Source organism: Panthera onca, chromosome C1, assembly GCF_046562875.1.
Source record: "Panthera onca isolate mPanOnc1 chromosome C1, mPanOnc1 haplotype 2, whole genome shotgun sequence".
NCBI classification, from domain to species: domain Eukaryota; kingdom Metazoa; phylum Chordata; class Mammalia; order Carnivora; family Felidae; genus Panthera; species Panthera onca.
This window is the reverse complement of record NC_138346.1, coordinates 209,972,980-209,992,354: the sequence shown is the minus strand read 5'-3', so window position 1 is coordinate 209,992,354 and position 19,375 is coordinate 209,972,980. Positions and strand designations below refer to the sequence as shown.

The following is a 19,375-nucleotide window of genomic DNA, read 5'->3' as shown; positions in this document are numbered from 1 at the left end:
AGCAGGCGGGGATCCAACTGCCCGGAAACCGCCAGCTCCTGGCCGAAGGGTGAGCAGGGGAAGAAGTCTTGGCTTCTCCTAGGAGGGGCACTGGCAGTCGCTTTGACACGCAGCCCTATCAAAACCAACCCCCTTTCTCTTCTTCCTCCAGACCGGCGCCTGGAACCCCTGCTCGAGGGGCCGGAGGCCGTCTCTGCCCCCGCACGCGCAGAGCCCCAAGCCTGACTGAGCGCCCGCCCCGCGGCCGGCTCCTCGCGCGACTGCGCGCCTGCGCACCGGGACCCGGCGCGCGAGCGTTCCTTCCCGACCCCGTGTCCCTCCCTCCCCCGCGCGCCTGCGCGCCGGCTGGGAGGAACTCGGCGCCTCGGCCTCGGCGGGAGGGCGGACGCGCGCGCGCCCGCGGCGAGGGAGGCGGGCCGCGCGCGCCGGTGGGAAGCGTCCGGCTGCCACAGCGCCAGCTTCGTCGTAGTCGCTGCCGCCCGGGTCCCGCTCGCCCCTCCTCCCCGCTCCCCCGCCCGCCGCCGCCGCCGCCGCCGCCGCCCGGGCGCATGCGCCGCCGGAGCGCGAGGGTCGGCTTCGGGTGTGTGGTGGCGGCAGAGCGGAGCTGCGAGGCCCGAGAGTCAGAACCTGGGGGAGAGGGATGGTCTCTGCACGGGGGGGAGCCGGAGGAGCCGCCGCCGCTGCCGACGCCACCGCCGCAGCCGCCGCCGCCGCCGCCCCGGCGCCCGCCTCCCGGCGCTGACGGGCTCGTACGAAGCCGGCGAGGGAGAACCCGCACCAGCGGTCGCCGGCACACCGCCCAGCATGGTCCGGGAAACCAGGCACCTCTGGGTGGGCAACTTACCGGAGAATGTGCGGGAAGAGAAGATCATCGAGCATTTCAAACGGTGAGTGACACGCGGCCCGGGGCCGCGCTTTCTCCTCAGGCGCCGCTTGCCCGTCCGGCCCGTTGCCGGCCCCTCCCCGTGCGCGGAACTGCTGAGGGGACCCGGGCCAGACCCACGGACGGGTGCGAGGAGCGCGCGGCTGTCTGGTCGCCGCTCGGCCCGCGTCGCGGCGTTGGGCCTGGGCCTCGGCGGCGCGGCCCCATTGCCGCCCTCTCCTTACCTAGCCGGGAGGAGGCTGTCGCCCGGCCTCCCCGGAGCCGGCGCCGGGCGGCGGTGCGGTCGCATCCTTGCGCGCCGCCGCCCCGGACCCCTGCCTACTAGGGACCCCCACCCCGGCGCGGCCAACGCCGGAGTCCCGCAGCAGCTCCCGCTCCTCGCCTTGCGGGCTGACGGAGATGTCTGACCTACAGAGGGGTTGGTGTGAGAGCAGAGGTTCGACCCAGGCAGAAGTCTTGGTAGGTGGTGTAGGTGCATCTCAGAACTGGGGAGACACTACGAGGTTCCAGGCGCCTCTCACCACGGACTTCCAGATCTAGAAACTAAAGGGAAATAGCAAGCGCGCATTTTTTTCTTTTCTGTGGTTCCCCCCCCCCCCTTTTTTTTCTTTTTGCGGGGTTGGCTGGAGAGGATGGTGTCTGAAAATAAGTTGGTGCGCCTGTTTTGGCTCCTTCGCCTTCCTGGCCGCTTTCAGCCGTCTGGGGTCCCTGGGCGAGGAGGACGGTGGGGACCGAGGGCTTGCCGGGGAAGGCCCACCTCAGGTAGGACGGTACCCAGTTCGCGTCGGAGCCCGACAGCCTCAGGCTCTCTGCCTCCGGGGCCGCGCCGGGTTAGCGCGTAGGGGCCGCCTGTAAAAAGAGACTCCCTCCCACCCAGAGTTCTTTCCTCGGTGCTTAGGAAAAAGCGAGTCTTTTAAGATTAGAACACGTAGCTGCTTTTTTAAACTTCCCAGAATACGTTTTGTGTGTGAAGTATAGGAATCTGTGTTGTTTTTTGATCCGTCTTTCTTCTACGGTAGTATTTAGGCGCTTGCTTTCTTTGTGAAATATACGTGTACCGTAACGGATAGAGTCCTCGGCATCAAATGCTGAAAGTGACGGTTTACTTAGGCTCGGTGCAAAATGAGAAGGACTGTAGCAAATCTGTGACTGCCTTTGAAAATTACTGTATTTTCCGATATTCACAATCCTCAAAGATTTTAAGTTTGGTTTCCTCTTAATTCCCTTTACTATCTAGTGAGTGAAGGAAATTGTGGAGCGCCCTTATTAGTGAGTCACCATGGGAAAAATAGATTGCGTCGCTTGCTCTTGAGCTGCTTGGATAAGGAAATGGAAGCAGAGGCAGCCGCGCTCCACTCTGTCTTTTAAATGGAGGATCATTGATTCTGTTGGTGGTTGCTGTTACTGGGGTATTAAATCTTCACCGCTGGAGCGCGCGTCTGCGCGTGTCCGCGTGTGAAAAGGAGCCGGCAATAGTGAGGCCATTCATAACCTGCTAGCGCTGTCCTAGGCAGGGCTGGGGGAGGCGCGCTTCCAGGGACTCTCCCGGTGTTTACTACGTTGTGCTGAGAAACCAGGCAGGGCGAGGCAGGGAGCAGAAACTCACCTCTGTCCATTGTGATAAAGGGGATCGAGACCTTGGGCTCAGTTGGGAGGCAGATGGGAACTTTCTCTGCCTGGCGCTGCTCCACCCATCACCCCCACCCGCAGCCCCAGTATCTTCACTGCTTTAGTGGGAAAATCTTGGAGGTGCAGATTATTGGAGTGGAAGAACCACTTAGATGTGGTCACTTTTAACCCCTGGTGGACTTTGTCTGTGGGTCTCTGCCTGGGAAATTCGTCTGTGCCGACGTGCAGACACGTGCATTGCAGCATTCGCTTTGCTCCTCAGTGTTCTGTGGCCAGACGTGTCATTTCGCGTTATGCACATTCCAGAGACATTGCATGCCTCTTGCAGGGAGTTTGACTCCTCTCAAGATGAGGGGTTAGGGAAAGGAAAGAGGAAATCGTGCAGGGGAGTTTGGGGAGGTTTTTAAGTGGTTGGTGCTGCGGTCCGGCTTGTGTGAATGACTTTCTAAAATGGCGGCCAGGACCCACTTTATGTGGGAATCAGCCGAGCAGATCTCAGAATGCACCGAGGGAGGAGGGGGCGGAGGATGCGAGCTGCCTTCGAAAGCCGAGGTCTGGAGGAACGTTACTGTATTCAAGAGGGCTTAGCCGGCACAGTGCTCGCGACTGCGTTTAAAGGAGTATCTCACCTATTGCAGAGCAAAAGCAGATGCTGCTGATAGAAGCAGATTATTTTAAAACTAAGCAGACCGTGTGTCCACCAAACTCCATTATTTTAAAAGCGATATTTAAAAACTTTAAACAAACGTTCTTCTTTAAATAGGCATTGCATTCTTATGGGTTTAAAGACTAAAAGATTTATAGAGAAAAATTTCCCCTTCACCCCTGACCTCGGGATTCCCAGTTCCCATTCTCCCACTTCCTACTGACAGGTAATCTCCATTTTTGGTTTCTTGTTTATTCTTAAACATGTACAAGAAATGTTTTTGCTTCTCCAGCTGTGGAGCTAAATGGACCCTGTTGGGAGGAATTCAAAGCGTTTTATCCCTGTTGTAAAACATGTTTTGTAAAATGTGTGATTGCTACCGGGAGGAAAATGAAATTTGAGTAATTTAAGTAAAAGGGATAAAAAGGTAGTTGTACCAGAATGACAGCTCTGCAAGGAAATTTAAGGATACTCACTTCTGGTGTTTTCTAGAAATCAAAATGCGAGAAACCCTACAATGCCTTTTACCAGCTTTTTCCCTTTCCCCAGCTAATTACATTAACTGATAAGTGTTTTACAGGATTAAGAGGTGTATACTGGGAATACATTATATAAAACGTTTTCAAAATGATTATTCTTGTAACACTGATTAGGCTTTTGTAGTAATTTTTTTTTTTTTTTTTTTTTTTTTTTTTTTTTTTTAAGATTAAGCCAGTTAGTTTAGGGAGCTGGCAGTTTAGAGGTACTTGGGGGGGGGGGAGTGGGGGAAGGGTCAGAACCAAAAATTTTTTTTTATTATTTACATTTTGATCAGTGTTTTTGGTGAAAAATAGATTGAGAGAAGGATGCTGATCTGGCTTTTTTTCTTCCATGCTAAAGAATGACTAAATCTTTAAAGTGTAATCAGGGCATTTTCAAAATTTGGCTTTACCCTCTTGCAATAAGAACACATTTGTTGTGTTCATTATCTTTACAGCTTTTAATATGCTGGTTGAAAAAAATTAAATGAGGACTATTTCTGAATCAGATTTTAGTTAACAAAGATCTATTGCAGGGACTGAATTTGCACAATAGAGAAAGTCCTTTCCTTTGTATGTTAGCTGGGTGGAAGGGGGGAAGGGAGGAGTTACACAACAATTGGTTGCTGTCTTTTAGTTGTAAGAGAGGTGTATGCAAAGATGATTCCCTGAATTAGAATGAACAAACGAATAGAGCCTTTTAAAGAATCTAAAATTCTTTATATCTTATTTGTAGATAATAAGTAAATTGCATATTCAGGTTCTTCCCATGTCCAGTTACTGAGAATACGTTAAAGATTGTGCAGATATAGAGCAGGGTAGCAGCTTATGTAAAAAATTTGTCAAAGAATGAGACCTATTTAAAAATGTATTTTGGTTTTGCTAATTTCAAAGGTCTTCTTTCAGTGGTTTTCTGAGCTTAAATCTCTGGAATGTATGTTATGTGTTACGTGTATCTGGATATCTTTACTTTTGGGACACAATAAAAATATAGTGGAAGAGTTTCCATTTCTTTAGTATTCTATAACTAGATATATTTTTAGACTTAAAACAGATTTGACTCACCCTAGCCTTACATCATTGCTACGTCGTTTCTTTTTTAGAGCCTAGCCAGTTTCTATGTAGAAACATCTCTGATTTTGAATGTTATAATTTTGATAATCTGTTTTCATGATGGGCTTTTGTATGTTTTAAAAATAAAAAAATCAGTTATCTTGAGAAATAGCATTAAAAAATCACATAGAATGCTTGAAATGTTGTTTTTTTACTTCCTGAGTAGAATGTCTCTGGCAGATTAGAGGAAAACAGGGCTCAGTGCCCGGAAGAATGGTGGTGTTTGACTTGTGTAGAGGGCACCTTTTTCCAACTACCTTTCTTGTAGACTGGTGATTGCTCAGGCATTGTATTGTTTGGTATGCTCATGAAGCGAATTCAGGCTTGATTTATGAGACACTTTTAATCCTGTGAGCACTCATGCTTTGGGAAAATTTATATACAAGTTATAAAGATAGTGGTAATGTGAAAGTTTTTCCAAATAGTCTTCTAAGTCTCACCTTCTCATTTGAAATTTTGCTAAAATTTAAAAGTTTGCAGTAGTTCTTGAAAACTAGTATATCCAATTGGAGATGGTGTATTTCTCTGTTACTTTAAAAAAATCTAGTGTTTGAGCTGTAGTTAACTAGTCCACAGCATTTAGAGTAAGCATTGTAGTCTGCAAATTCCTTCAGTGTATATATTTATTGAAATTGGGCTCCTGAATTTCCTTATTGGATGATTTGAGATAAATGTGCAAGCCCTTGAAACTGACATATATATTAGTCTGCTGAACAAGGAGACAAAACAAAGTAGTATTTTTCTGTAGTTAAATTTCTTACCTTCCTTACTTACTTTATTTTTACTTATTATTATTTGCCTTAGAGCTACTCATATTGTGAGTGAAAATAGCATACTCTGTTGTGGAAACCAGTTAGAATGTTTAAGTATTTTATTAGAAACCATATAATTTTTGTGTACTATCTAATTGGTTTTCAGTGTGTGGAAATATGCTTTGCCATAAAAAAATGATCTCGGTATAATTCTAGAGTATTATAATATTCAGGTTTTCCCCCCCTACATTATGTCTGTGTCTGCTAAATTGAAAATGGTAAACATCTAAAAAACCCACAAAGGAATATCTCTTTCCTGACTTAAATTTAGTGAATTTTTGTGTTTAAGGAGTTCATCTTGAGTATAGAGATGAATTGAAATTTAGCACAGTTAAAGATTTTTATTATAGGGGCACCTGGGTGGCTCAATCAGTTAAGCATCTGACTTCAGCTCAGGTCATGGTCTTATGCTCCATCAGTTCGAGCCCCACTTCAGGTTCTGTGTTGACAACTCAGAGCCTGGAGCCTGTTTCAGATTCTGTGTCTCCCTCTGTGTTTCTGCCCCACCCCGGCTTGTGCTTGCTCGCTCTCTCTCTCTCTCTCTCTCTTAAAAATAAACATTAAAAAAAAAAAAAAGATTTTTTATTATATAAAGAATTGCTCCGGTTCTTAGAGTTAAGGAATATTTGTGGGAACATTCAATGGGAAATACTTACATTGCTTATCACTTTCTTCAAGAAAATAGTATCATGGTATTATCAACATGGTAGTATGAATAGTACCTGTGGTTTCACCAACACAAATCAAGTGTTTTCATATTTCACCTTACATTTGTTGCACACATTCCTTTTCACTTCCCCATTTCTGTGTGAATCATTTATGCTTATCACGATTTGGAAACTAAAGTAGCAATTAGACCTGCTGCTAGGTACTTTAATGCATTAATAAAGATGCATATACATTACTAATTTATGTGTAAAAGTTATACTTTGGAGAAATTTGAACATATACAAAAATAGAAAAATAGTAAATGAATCCCACGTACTCCTCATTCAGCCCCAACAACCGTCAATCGTGGCTTGTCCTGCCTTATGAAGAAAAATAAAACAAAGGAGGGGATGGAGGGCCATGTTGGTGGGGGGAGTAAGTAAGGTCTCTTTGAAAAGATGGCATTTGATACATCAGAATGAAGGCCTGTCCACACTTAGATCCAATTCTTTCCTACCAGTGTTATTTTTTTCCATTTATAATTTATTTTGAAATAGTTCATGAATGGTGCAAGGAATTCCCACACCCCTTTCACCCAAATTCCCCAATTGTTAGCATTTTGATACATTTACTCCATTAACTTCTCTTTCTTTTTTTTTAATGTTTGTTTATTTTTGAGACCAAACATGAGCAGGGGAGGGGCAGAGAGGGGGACAGAGGATCAGAGCCCCATGCCACTGAAATCATGACCTGAGCAGAAGTCAGATGCTTATCTGACTAAGCCACCTATGGACCCCAGTCTTACCCTAGTTTTCATGTGCCTGGTAGTCTTACGTAGCATGGATCTTTCATTCTGCAGAATGACCCTCCGCCTGAGTCTAGCCAGTATATCCTCCTGACCAGATCATGTCATGCATTTTTGGCAAGAATACCACAAATGATTCTGTGCCCTTCTCACAGTAACCTATAAGGAGACAGACGATATGGATCCATCCCACCACTGGTGATAGTTTAACTTTGCTCACCTAGTCAAGTTAATGTTTTTACTATTTCCCCCTTTGTATTTGATTAGCATTTTATGGGGAGATATTGCACTATTATGCAGATAGTCTTTGTTCCATTATCAAGCCTATAGCCACTAGCCTTAGTATCTAATGATAAGTCTTGCCTTTATTATATACTGCTGTGATTGCTTCTATATTTAGTCTTCTGTAGACACAAACTTTACATGTGTATATAATACTCACGATTTCTTTCTTTTTTTTTTTTTTTTTTCCAGTTGAATTTTAGTCCAGGGTTTATTTGATACCCAAATTGTTCTAGATTTGGCCAGTGCAAGCTCCTTCAAACAGGCTACTGTGTCCTTTTGATATCTTCCCATTACTCTTTTGAGCATTTATTGTAGGTACAACAAAGACTTACCATGTACTTTCCTTGCCCCAGTCCTGTAATCAACCATTTCCTCAAGAAGTCCTGGGTATTTTTTAGTGTAGGATGGTATTGAGAAACCAAGATCTGGATGCTCAGTTTACCCTTGGCTACAAAGCTAAGATGTGTGTTGTGTGTATATACCTCTGTGTGTGTGTGTACACACATTTTCATGTATATGCCATATCTGTATCTCAGGGTCACATTGTTAAAAATATTCACGTGCTCCAATACACAAGGATTCTTTCTAACCTCCCATTTCCAAGTTTGTAAATTTTTAAACAATGTTTATTTATTTTTGAGAGAGACAGAGCATGAGCGGGGGAAGGGCAGAGAGAGAGGGAGACACAGAATCCAAAGCAGGCTCCGAGCTGTCAGCACAGAGCCCAACATGGGGGTCAAATTCACAAACCGCAAGATCATGACCTGAGCAGAAGTCGGATGGTTAACCCACTGAGCCACCCAGGCACTCCGTAAATTTTTTCTTAGACAGAAACCTGTCTCCAATTCCTCTCAGTATATTTACTTATTTGCCCAGTTATATTCTCAGTGTAGCACATATCCAGATGCCACCTCTAGGCACATTTCTTTGGAAAACCAACATTTGGGGATGAGGGACAAGGAAACAAAAGGAAGGTAGGACTGGAAATGACTTGAATGTTTTTGCCCTCAATTTTTTCTCTCATAGGAGACAACTTGTGGATGAGTAAATTTACCTGCCTCTCTGGTTAAAACCCATTTAGAACTATCCCACTCTTAAAATTTTAGTTTTGGTTCTAGTTCTACCACTGACTTTGTGAGATGAAGTTAATCACTGGATCAGTCTGGGCTTTATTATATGCTAGGTCACATAGAAGAGGGGATAGTGAGAAAGGAGCTTGTTGGGAATAATATTAGGAATTATCAGTGCTTCATTTATTTATTTTGTTGTTAGTTACTCACTTTGTGTGGTATCTCAGCAAAATTTGCCTTGGCCCTACCTTCCTCCAAACCTATGGACTTTAGCATTTTTTAAAAAATTGAATTATAATTGATGTATATTTGAAACTAATTATGTTATGTAACATAATGACTTGGTACTTGTATATACTTCAGTATGACCACCATATAAGTCTAGTTAACCCCTGTCACTATACATAATTACAAAAAAAATTTTTTCTTCTGATGAGGACTCTTTATTTTGAAGATTTTATTTTACTTTTCTTAAAGTGTTTAATTATTTTAGGGGGGAGAGAGAGAGTGAGACAGAATCCTAAGTATGCTCTGCATGGTCAGCGCAGAGCCTGGCGCAGGGTTCGAACTCAATAACTGTGAGATGATGACCTGAACCGAAATCAAGAGTTTCGTGCTTAACAGAGTCTTAATACAGCCCCACGACTATTTTCTAACTGCAAGTTTGTACCTTTTGACCCCCTTTCAATTCACCCTTCTGCTCATTCCCCCCACCACTAATCTGTTCTCTGTATCTATGAGTTTGTGTTTTTTATTGTTGTTTTTAAGATTCTACATATAAATGAGATCACGTTATTTCTCTTTCTCTGACTTAGTTCATTTAGTGTAATGCCCTTAAGATCTATCCACATTGTTTCAAATAGCAAGATTTCCCTCTTTTTATGGCTGTATAGTACTCTATCATGTATGTATGCACTACCTCTTCCGTATCTGTTCTTTAGTCCATGGATACTTAGGTTGTTTCCATGTGTTGGCTGTTGTAAATTATGCTGCAGTGAACATGGGGATGCACATATCTTTTCAAATTAGTGTTTTCATTTTCTCTGGATAAATACCCAGAAGTGGAATTGCTGGATCATATGGTAATTCTGTTTTTAATGTTTTGAGGAACCTTCATACTGTTGTCCATGGTGGCTGCACTCAGCTTTATTTTTCTTCTCCCTCTTGATACTCTTGGTCCCCATCCAAAGGGTTCCTTAATGAGTTAAGACCCTTATTCTTTGGCACAAGGGAATGGTGGAGTTTGTATTATTTTGAAGTAGATTCCAGACATCTTACTTTATCCAAAATATTTCAGTATTTATGTCTAGGAGATAAGGAATGTTTGAAGATCTGTATTCCTTTTTTTTTTTTCTTTTTTTTTTTTTAACGTTTATTTATTTTTGAGACGGATAGAGACAGAACATGAACAGGGGAGGGTCAGAGAGAGAGGGAGACACAGAATCTGAAACAGCTCCAGGCTCTGAGCTGTCAGCACAGAGCCCGACGTGGGGCTCGAACTCACAGACCGCGAGATCATGACCTGAGCTGAAGTCGGACGTTTAACCGACTGAGCCACCCAGGCGCCCCTCCTATTTCAAATACCCAGTCAGTATTCACGTTTGTAATTCTTTTAAGAATCTTTTTTTAAAAACTCAGTTGCTGGGGCACTTGGGTGGCTCAGTCGGTTGAGCATCCAACTTCAGCTCAGGTCATGATCTCTCGGTCCATGAGTTCAAGCCCCATGTCGGGCTCTGTGCTGTCAGCTCAGAGCCTGGAGCCTGCTTTCAATTCTGTGTCTCCCTCTTTCTCTGCCCCTCCCCTGCTCATGCTCTGTCTCTCTCTCTGTCAAAAATAAATAAACATTAAAAAAAAATTAAAAAAAAACAAACAAAACTCAGTTTCTATATAAGGTACACAAATTATAATTGGCAATATGTAATTTTTAAAATTTTTATTTAAAAAATTTAAAAGGGGGGAAGAAGCACCTGGCTGGTTCAGTTGGTGGAGCATGTGACTCCTGATATCAGAGTTATAAGTTCAAGCCCTACATTGGACATAGAGAGTACTTTAATAAATAAACTTTAAAAAGTTGTATTGAGGGGGTGCCTAGGTGGCTCAATTGGTTGAGCATCTGACTCTTGATTTTGACTCAGGTTCATGATCCCATGGTCATGGGATCAAGCCTGTGTCCTGCTCCACACTGAGCATGGAGCCTGCTAGGAATTCTCCCTCTTCCTCTGCTGCTCTCCTCTGCTTGTGCTCTCTTTCTCTCCCTCTCTTTCAAATTAAACAAAAAATTTTTTATTAAAAATTTTTTTTCATAAAAATTTTTATGAAAAATTTTTATTTATTTTTGAGAGAGAGAGAGAGAGCACGAGCAGGGGAAGAGCAGAGAGAGAGGGAGACACAGAATCCGAAGCAGGATCCAGGCTCCGAGCTGTCAGCACAGAGCCTAACACAGGGCGCAAACCCATGAACTGTGAGATCATGACCTTAGCTGAAGTCGGATGCTCAACTGAGTGAGCTACCCAGGCACCTGCCCCGCCCCTACAATTTTTTTTATTGAGGCTTAATTTACAGTACCTATTTTAAATGTAGAGCTTGTTGAATTTTGAGAAATGTAGGCTTGTTGTAACAACCACTACCATCGTAGTCATGATACCACAGTTTGTTTACTTATTTTTTTAAAGTTTATTTATTTTGAGAGAGAGTTGGGGGGGGGGGTGCAGAGAGAGAGAAGGAGATAGAATCATAAGTAGTCTCCATACTGTCAGTGCAGACCCTGACGTGGGGCTCGAACCTACAAACCGTGGGAATATGACCTGAGCCAAAATCAAGAGTCTCATGCTTAACCGACTGAGCCACCTAGGCACCCCTGTTTATTTACTTATTAATGAACATTTTGATAATTGAAGTCTTTTAATCCATAGGTTTTTTAATGTTTAATTTTTAAATTTTATTTTAGAGAGAGAGAACATGAGTGGGGAGAGGGCCAGAGTAGGAGGGGGAGGGAGAGAGAGAATGAATCCCAAGCAGGCTCTGTGCTCAGAGCAGAGCCCAACTTGAGGCTCAGTCCCATGGCCCTGGGATCATGAGCCAAAATCAAGGGGCACCTGGGTGGCTCAGTTGGTTAGGCAGCTGACTCTTGATTTCGGCTCAGGTCATGATCTTGCGGTTTGTGGGTTTGAGCCCCACATCTGGCTCTGTGCTGACAGTGCAGAGCCTGCTTGGGATTCTGTCTCCCTTCCTCACTGCCCCCCTCTCCCCCCAAATAAATAAATAAACAAACATTGAAAAAACGATTTAGAGAAATCAAAAAAAAAGTCAAATCAAGAGTCAGGTGATCAACCGAGTGAATCACCCAGGTGTCCCTAATCTGTAGGTTTATTATTTTTAATATTTATTTTTTGAGATAGCATGCGCACAAGCAGGGGAGAAGGCAGAGAGAGAGGGAGCGAGAATCCAAAGCAGTCTTCAAGCTGTCAGCACAGAGCTCAACTCAGGGCTCGAACTCACCAACTGTGAGATCGTGACCTGAGCAAAACCAAGAGCAGTTCAATTAACTGACTGAGCTACCCAGGTGCCCTGCTAATCTATAGGTTTTGTTTTTATTTTTATTTTTTGAGAGAGAGAGTGTGTGAGCAGAGGAGTGGCAGACAGGGAGACACAGAATCTGAAGCAGGCTCCGGTTTCTGGGCTGTCAGCACAGAGCCTGATGCAGAGCTCCAACTCATAGACCGTGAGATTGTGACTTGAGCTGAAGTCAGATGCTTAACCTACTGAGCCATTCAGGCGCCCCTAATAGGTTTTAATTTGGTTCTCTACTTACAACTTTATTTGTTGCTAACCAGGTTGATTGTTCTGTACAGTTTCTTGCTGTGTGAATTTTGCTGATAACGTTGTCTTTTGGTATATGTTAATATCACCTTTGTCCTCTGATTTTTTTTTTTATGAATAGAATTATATATATAAATATTTTAATAGGGGCACCTGGGTGGCTCATTTGGTTAAGTGTCCGAGTCTTTCAGCTCAGGTCATGTTCTCAAGGTTTGTGAGATGGAGCCCCACGTCCTCTGCTAACAGTGCAGAGCCTGTTTGGGATTCTCTCTCTTTTCCTTGGGATTCTGTCCCTCCCCCGCTTGCTCTCAAAATAAACACTTAAGAAATAAAAATATTTTGATACTGTATTTCAATATAATCGGTTTTCTTTATTGTTCCGTGTATTTTAATTTCAATAATACTATTCTGAGAAAGGATTTATAGGTATCACCAGACCATCAAAGCATTCCAGGGCACAAAAAGGTTAAACATTGGTTTAATTTTTTTTTCTTTTTACGTTTTATTTTATTTTTTGAGGGAGACAGATTGTGAGCAGGGGAGCGGCAGAGAGAGAGGGAGACACAGAATCCAAAGCAGGCTCCAGACTCTAAGCTGTCAGCACAGAGTTTGATGGGGGGCTTGAACCCACAAAGTGTGAGATCATGACCTGAGCAGAAGTCGGATGCTCAACCTACTGAGCCACCCAGGTGCTCCAAGAATGATTTAACTGCTTTTTTTTTTTTTTTTTTTTTTTAAGTTTCTTCATTTTGTGAGAGAGCGTGCTTACACGTGAGAGAGAAAGGGCGGGGAGGGTCAGAGAGAGAATCCTAAGCAGGGTCCACACTGTCAGTGTGGAGCCTGACGCAGGGCTCAAACCCACAAACTGAGATCGAGAATCAAAATCAAGAATCTGACATTTAATCCACTGAGCCACCCAGGCTCCCCTTAAGTATTGATTTTAACTTTGACATAGAAAGGTTGAGCTGAGAAAGTTAAAATCTTCAAAAAACTTTGACTAGAAAGCAAAGATTGTGTCCTGTGAATAGCTTGATTCCCACCCCTCCTTTTTTTTTTTTTTTTTTTTTTTTTTTGTGGTTGCATTCTTAGTGATTAGAACTGCTGTTTTTATCATGGGTTGTTTGTTTTGTTTTTCAGTTCTTACATTCCCTTCTTACCCCTGGTTTTAGCTTACGAATAATGGAATCTTTAGATTTCTAAGGTGGTTCTTTTAGTCAGGTTGAATTCTTTGAGTGATCTGAATTTCAGGCACATCCATAGTTAGAATTACATGCTGTAATAGGTACTGACTTCTTCTGGTGGGCCAGACTTTAGTCAGAGAAAACTAGGTTTGCAAAAATCTTAAGTTTATAGAGAGCACTTAAAATTCAGGTAGTATGTGATGCTGTATATAAAATAAGATGCTTTGGGGCGCCTGGGTGGCGCAGTCGGTTAAGCGTCCGACTTCAGCCAGGTCACGATCTCGCGGTCTGTGAGTTTGAGCCCCGCATCAGGCACTGGGCTGATGGCTCGGAGCCTGGAGCCTGTTTCCGATTCTGTGTCTCCCTCTCTCTCTGCCCCTCCCCCGTTCATGCTCTGTCTCTCTCTGTCCCAAAAATAAATAAAAAAACGTTGAAAAAAAAAATTAAAAAAAATAAAATAAGATGCTTTAAGTCTTCATTAACACATATATTAATCTAAAGTGGGTACATTTAATTTCTCCCAGAAACTCAGTGGGTGATTTTATAAGATTCCTAGGGTCTTTCCAGTTTAAGAAATCTTGTTATAGCTGTCATTCTTCCTTATGCATAAAGGTTACTGGAATGCTATAGTTTTGTTTTTTTTTTTTAATTTTTTAAATTTAATTTAACTTTTTAAAATCTTATTTCTTAAAATTTACATCCAAATTAGTTAGCATGTAGTGCAACAGTGATTTCAGGAGTAGATTCCTTAGTGCCCCTTACCCATTTAGCCCATCCTCCCTCCCACAACCCCTCCAGTAACCCTCAGTTTATTCTTCATATTTGAGTTTCTTCTGTTTTGTCCCCCTCCCTGTTTTTATATTATTTTTGTTTCCCTTCCCTTATGTTCATCTGTTTTGTCTCTTAAAGTCTTCATATGAGTGAAGTCATATGATTTTTGTCTTTCTCTGACTAATTTCACTTAGCGTAATACCCTCTAGTTCCATCCACATAGTTGCAAATGGCAAGATGTCGTTCTTTTTGACTGCCAAGTAATACTCCATTGTATACGTGTATACACACACACACACACACACACACACACACCACATCTTTATCCGTCCATCCATCGATGGACATTTGGGCTCCTTCCATACTTTGGCTATTGTTGATAGTGCTGCTATAAACATGGGGGTGTATGTGTCCCTTCGAAACAGCACACCTGTATCCTGTGGATAAATGCCTAGTAGTGCCATTGCTGGGTCATAGGGTAGTTCTATTTTTAGTTTTTTGAGGAACCTCCATACTGTTTTCCAGAGTGGCTGCACCAGCTTGCATTCCCAAAGAATGTTACAAAGTTTTAAAAAGTATATATTAAACTTCATTTGGATTATAAAAGAGTTTAACATCTACAAGTAGTGTTGTATCCATCATACAAAACATTGGTGTTATCAGTTACTTTGAAATGAATCATTCTAATGAGCTATGCTCCTCAATCAAAAGTAGCCTTTCTGAGGCTCAATCAGTTGAGGTCCAACTTCGGCTCAGGTCATGATCTCGCAGTTAACGAGTTCAAGCCCCACGTCAGGCTCTGTGCTAACAACTGGGAGCCTGGGAGCTTGCTTCGGTTCTGTCTCTCCCTCTCTCTCTGCCCTTCCCTGTTCGAGCGCTGTCTCTCTCTCTCTCTCAAAAATAAAAACATTAAAAAAACCAAACAAACAACTTTTTGGGTCAAGACTTAAGTGGTATTTGTAAAGTTTTAAATAGTTTTAAATTATATTGCAGTGAATTTTTTAAATGGTGTATATGTTTTGTTACACCAATCTGAAGTATAGGGATATACTCTAGTTTTTCTTATCACCCACACCTCTCTATAAGTAGCGCTTTCCACAGTGGTTTTTGACACAGATCATCTTTTTCAGCATAGGTTTGCTTTGTCATTCTAAAAGTAGATGTATAAAAGGAACTTTCATCACAGCTTTGGGTCTCACGGGGTTATGACACTTGATTTCCCTTGTGTTGATCTTACTGGAAATTTTGTTTTAAAAATGTTTTTCTGGGGCGCCTGGGTGGCTCAGCCGGCTAAGTGTCCGTCTTCAGCTCAGGTCGTGATCTCACGGTCCATGAGTTTGAGCCCCGCGTCAGGCTCTGTGCTGTTAGCTCAGAGCCTGGAGCCTGCTTCAGATTCTGTGTCTCCTTTTCTCTCTGCCCCTCCCCCCATCATGCTTTGTCCTTCTCTCTCTAAAAAATAAATAAACATGAAAAAAAATTAAAAACAAATGTTTTTTCTGAGTTTTTTTCCGAATGTTTTTATTCTTCCTAAAAGACTTCTTGTTTGTAGAAAAAGCTTTTTAGTTTTAGAGATTAACCAGATTAAAATGTTGACTGGGGAAGTTGGCACATTTAACAAAACGATTGGCATGGAGACTAAGGACTTATTTTTTTTTTAATTTGATGGGGTTAATTTCATGCCAAGGTTCTGTATTGGGAAGCATATTTACTTAAAAGTTTATAAAACAATGGAACTGAGCAAAAAAAAACCAAAAAACAAACACCCAAAAACTATAGGCCTTTTAAGATACAGGAGTGATACTGTGAGCTCATTTCCTAAATCTGAGAGTAGAGGTAGTCTTCAGAGTTTACAGAAATACTCATAATGGTGTATAAAAAAGAATATGGAATTTATGTATGTTAACAAAAGGTGGGATACGTTTTGTCTTGATTCTATTTTATCTTAGCAACCATGTAGTATGAAATAAGGATAAAAGTCACTAGTCAAGTGAAATATTGGAAGTATTCATAAATTTCCCAAAGTCGTTTTTTAAATTATCATTTTACTAAGAAGTTAGTCATAAGGTTAAAAATGAATTTCTTCTCAGCAGTTGTAAGTAATAGTCCTATTAAGTCAGGTAGGAAGCACGTTTTCAAAGATCCCTTTGCATTCTGACTAGGAATTCTTGATGTAGATTTTTGCTATTTTTTATTCTCTTGGCTTCTGCCACTTCAACTTTGTTCTCTCCAGCTTTCCCTTTTTTTCTTTTTCTTAAGTTTATTAAGGGAGGGAGGGAGAGGGAGAACCCAAGCAGGCTCTTTGCTGTCGGTGCAGAGCCCCACGCACGGGCTCGATCCCAGGAACTGGGAGATCACAAACCAAGTTGAAATCGAGTCGGATGTTCAACCCACTGAGCTGCCCAGGCGCCTCAGCCTTCCCCCTCCCCTTTTTTTGTTAAACTTTTTAATGTTTTATTTATATGTGTATGTGTGTTAGAGCGAGCACGAGCGAGAGCGTGCATGAGCAGGAAAGGAGCAGAGAGAGATGGAGACCGAATCTGAAGCAGGCTCCAGGCTCTGAGCTGTCAGCACAGAGGACCCATGCGGGGCTCGAACCCATGAACCGCGAAATCATGACCTGAGCCAAAGTCGGACACTTAACCGAATGAGCCACCCAGGTGCCCCGGCCTTCCCTTTATTTTGATCAGCTTGCCTTGCTCCTTTTTCTTCACCTAACTGCTTTATTCATTGTCATTACTTTAAGAAATGGTTGATCATAAATAATCATTTGCTTCTATTTACAATTATACTTGAGCTTTCCCCAGAAAAGTCCTGTGTAAATCAGACACATTAATGAAGTTATTCATGAATTATTGTGAGAACAAATGTCCAGAAGTTAACTTGGTGGTCATCATATTCTTGCACTATATAATTTGATTCTTGCAGTACAGACTCCTTTCTCCTTTTCTCTAGAGAAAAACTTTATGAATTAGTTCTAAAATTGTCTAATAGATTCAAACTTCCTATTGATCTCACCAGTAGGATCTAAAGATTACAGAATCGGGGAGTCCGGCTGGCTCAGTTGGAGGAGTGTGTGACTCTTGATCTCGGCATCTTGAGTGTGAGCCCCATGTTGTATGTAGAGATTACTTAAATAAAAATGTAAAAAATAAAAATTTATAGAATCTTTGGAATTTTTTCTCATAATTGAATAATCTTTCAGAGGTGTACGTATTAGTTGAGCATTATCCTTTTGTTAAAAATTAAAAATTGTTAAAAGTTAAAATTTTGAATAAACTATGCCCACCGTGGGGCTTGAACTCAAGACCCTGAGATCAAGGTGCATGCTCTACTGACTGAGCCAGCCAGGCACTCCCTAAAATTAATTTTACTTAGTAAATAGTTTCTCATTAGATTGGTGTGAAATAATGCATTTTTTTCACTGACGTAATGATGCCTGTAATAGTTCTGAAGAATTTTGTCATTCAAGGCTTTACCTTGAAAACATTTTTCTCAAGAGTGAGTCATCAAATTTTCTTCTCTTTTTAAAAAAATTTTTTTTTTTTCAACATTTATTTATTTTTGAGACAGCATGAACAGGGTGAGGGTCAGAGAAAGAGGGAGACACAGAATCTGAAACAGGCTCCAGGCTCTGAGCTGTCAGCACAGAGCCCGACGCGGGGCTCGAACCCACGGACCGCGAGATCATGACCTGAGCCGAAGTCGGACGCTTAACTGACTGAGCCACCCAGGCGCCCCAATCGAATTTTCATGTACAGCATTCTAGACACTCACCATGGATTAGGTTAACAAATGAGTATAGTTTTGTTGCTCGAATTAAGCTCTTCGGTTTTCAGGTTTTCTTAGACACTCCTAAGTAGAACCAATAAATAGTTTTTCATATGTAAAAAGTAATCTGTGATCATAGCAGCATTATTCACAATAGCCAAAAGATGGAAGCAGCCATAGTGTTAATGACCCATGAATGGATAAACAGAAAACATACAATGCAATATCACTCAGCCTTAGAAAGGAAGGAAATTCTGACCCATGCTACAGATGGATGTACCTTGAAGAAGTTATGCTCAGTGAGGGAATCCCATGTCTGTGTGGATTTCCTGTATGTACACCTATTAAATTTGATTTTCGCCTGTTTAAAAAAATTACGCTAAGTGAAATAAGGCAAATCTCAAAAGGATAAATATTGTATTATTCTACTTATAGTAGGTACGTAAAGCAGTTAAATTCATACAGACAAAGTGAAATGGTGGTTGCTTTGTTTTTTTTTACGGTTATAAGTAGTGTTGCAGTAAGCAGTCTTGTATACTGTTTGCAGACACATGCAATTACATATACATGATCAATCCCTGTGAATGGAATTTCTGGGGATGTGTACTTAGTTCTAATCGATACTATAAAATTATCTTCCTAAGAGGTTTTCTAATTTATACTCCTGCAGAGAGTGGTATGAAATGGCTATTCTACTCAGGCTAGTACTTCGGTATTACTAATTTAGGTCTTTGTGTTATGTGGTACCTTTTTAAAAATTCAGATTTTTAAAATTCGTATTTTCAAAAGTTTGAGTGAAATTTAACAACTTTTTTGAGTGTATTTCTTTTGTTTACTATTTGTGTGTATGTGCATATCTTATTTGTTTATTTTTATGTAATCTCCACACCCACTATGGGGCTTGAACCCCAAACCCCAAGATCAAGAGTCTCCTGCTCCACTGGCTGAACCAGCCAGGTGCTCCCTATGTGTATGTGCGTATTTAAAAAGAACTTTATGTTAAAATATTTTGCCTGTTTTTTTTGTTGTTGGGGCCTCTGTCTCCCTTGATTTGTAAGAGCTGTTTGTATATTTAGGAAAACATTTTATTTCTCATGTGTTACAAGTATTTTCTCCCATTTTTTGACAGTATTTTGCTGTTAGGAACTGTAATTTTTATGTGGTTTATGTGGTATTTTTCTTTATGATTTAGAGGTTTTACCCCGGGGCACCTGGGTGGCTCAGTTGGTTAAGCATCCCACTCTTTTGGCTCAGGTCATGATCTCATGGTTTGTGAGTTCTAGCCTCCCTGCCTCTGTCAGGCTCTGTGCTCACAGCATAGAGCCTGCTTGGGATTCTCTTTCTCCCTCTTCTCTCTGCCCCTCCCCAGCTCTTTTTCTCTCTCAAAATAAATAAAGTTTAAAGAAAACAGAGAGGGGATCCTGGAT

General features: G+C 42.0%; 1 protein-coding gene across 4 annotated transcripts in view; it reads left to right on the top strand.

The window, feature by feature from the left end:
- SPEN (spen family transcriptional repressor) overlaps positions 1-19,375 on the top strand; it is a 101,211-nt gene that overhangs the window by 9,149 nt on the left and 72,687 nt on the right. For 3 of the 4 annotated variants that reach the window (XM_078452342.2, XM_078452341.2, XM_078452343.2), the window contains one exon: positions 152-887. In XM_078452342.2, coding sequence (XP_078308468.2) covers positions 805-887 — 83 coding nt within the window. In that variant the 5' untranslated portion in view covers positions 152-804. Of the gene's footprint in view, positions 1-151; positions 888-1,000; positions 1,343-19,375 lie in introns of those variants that run through there. The other variant, XM_060626197.3, reaches the window with a different exon arrangement.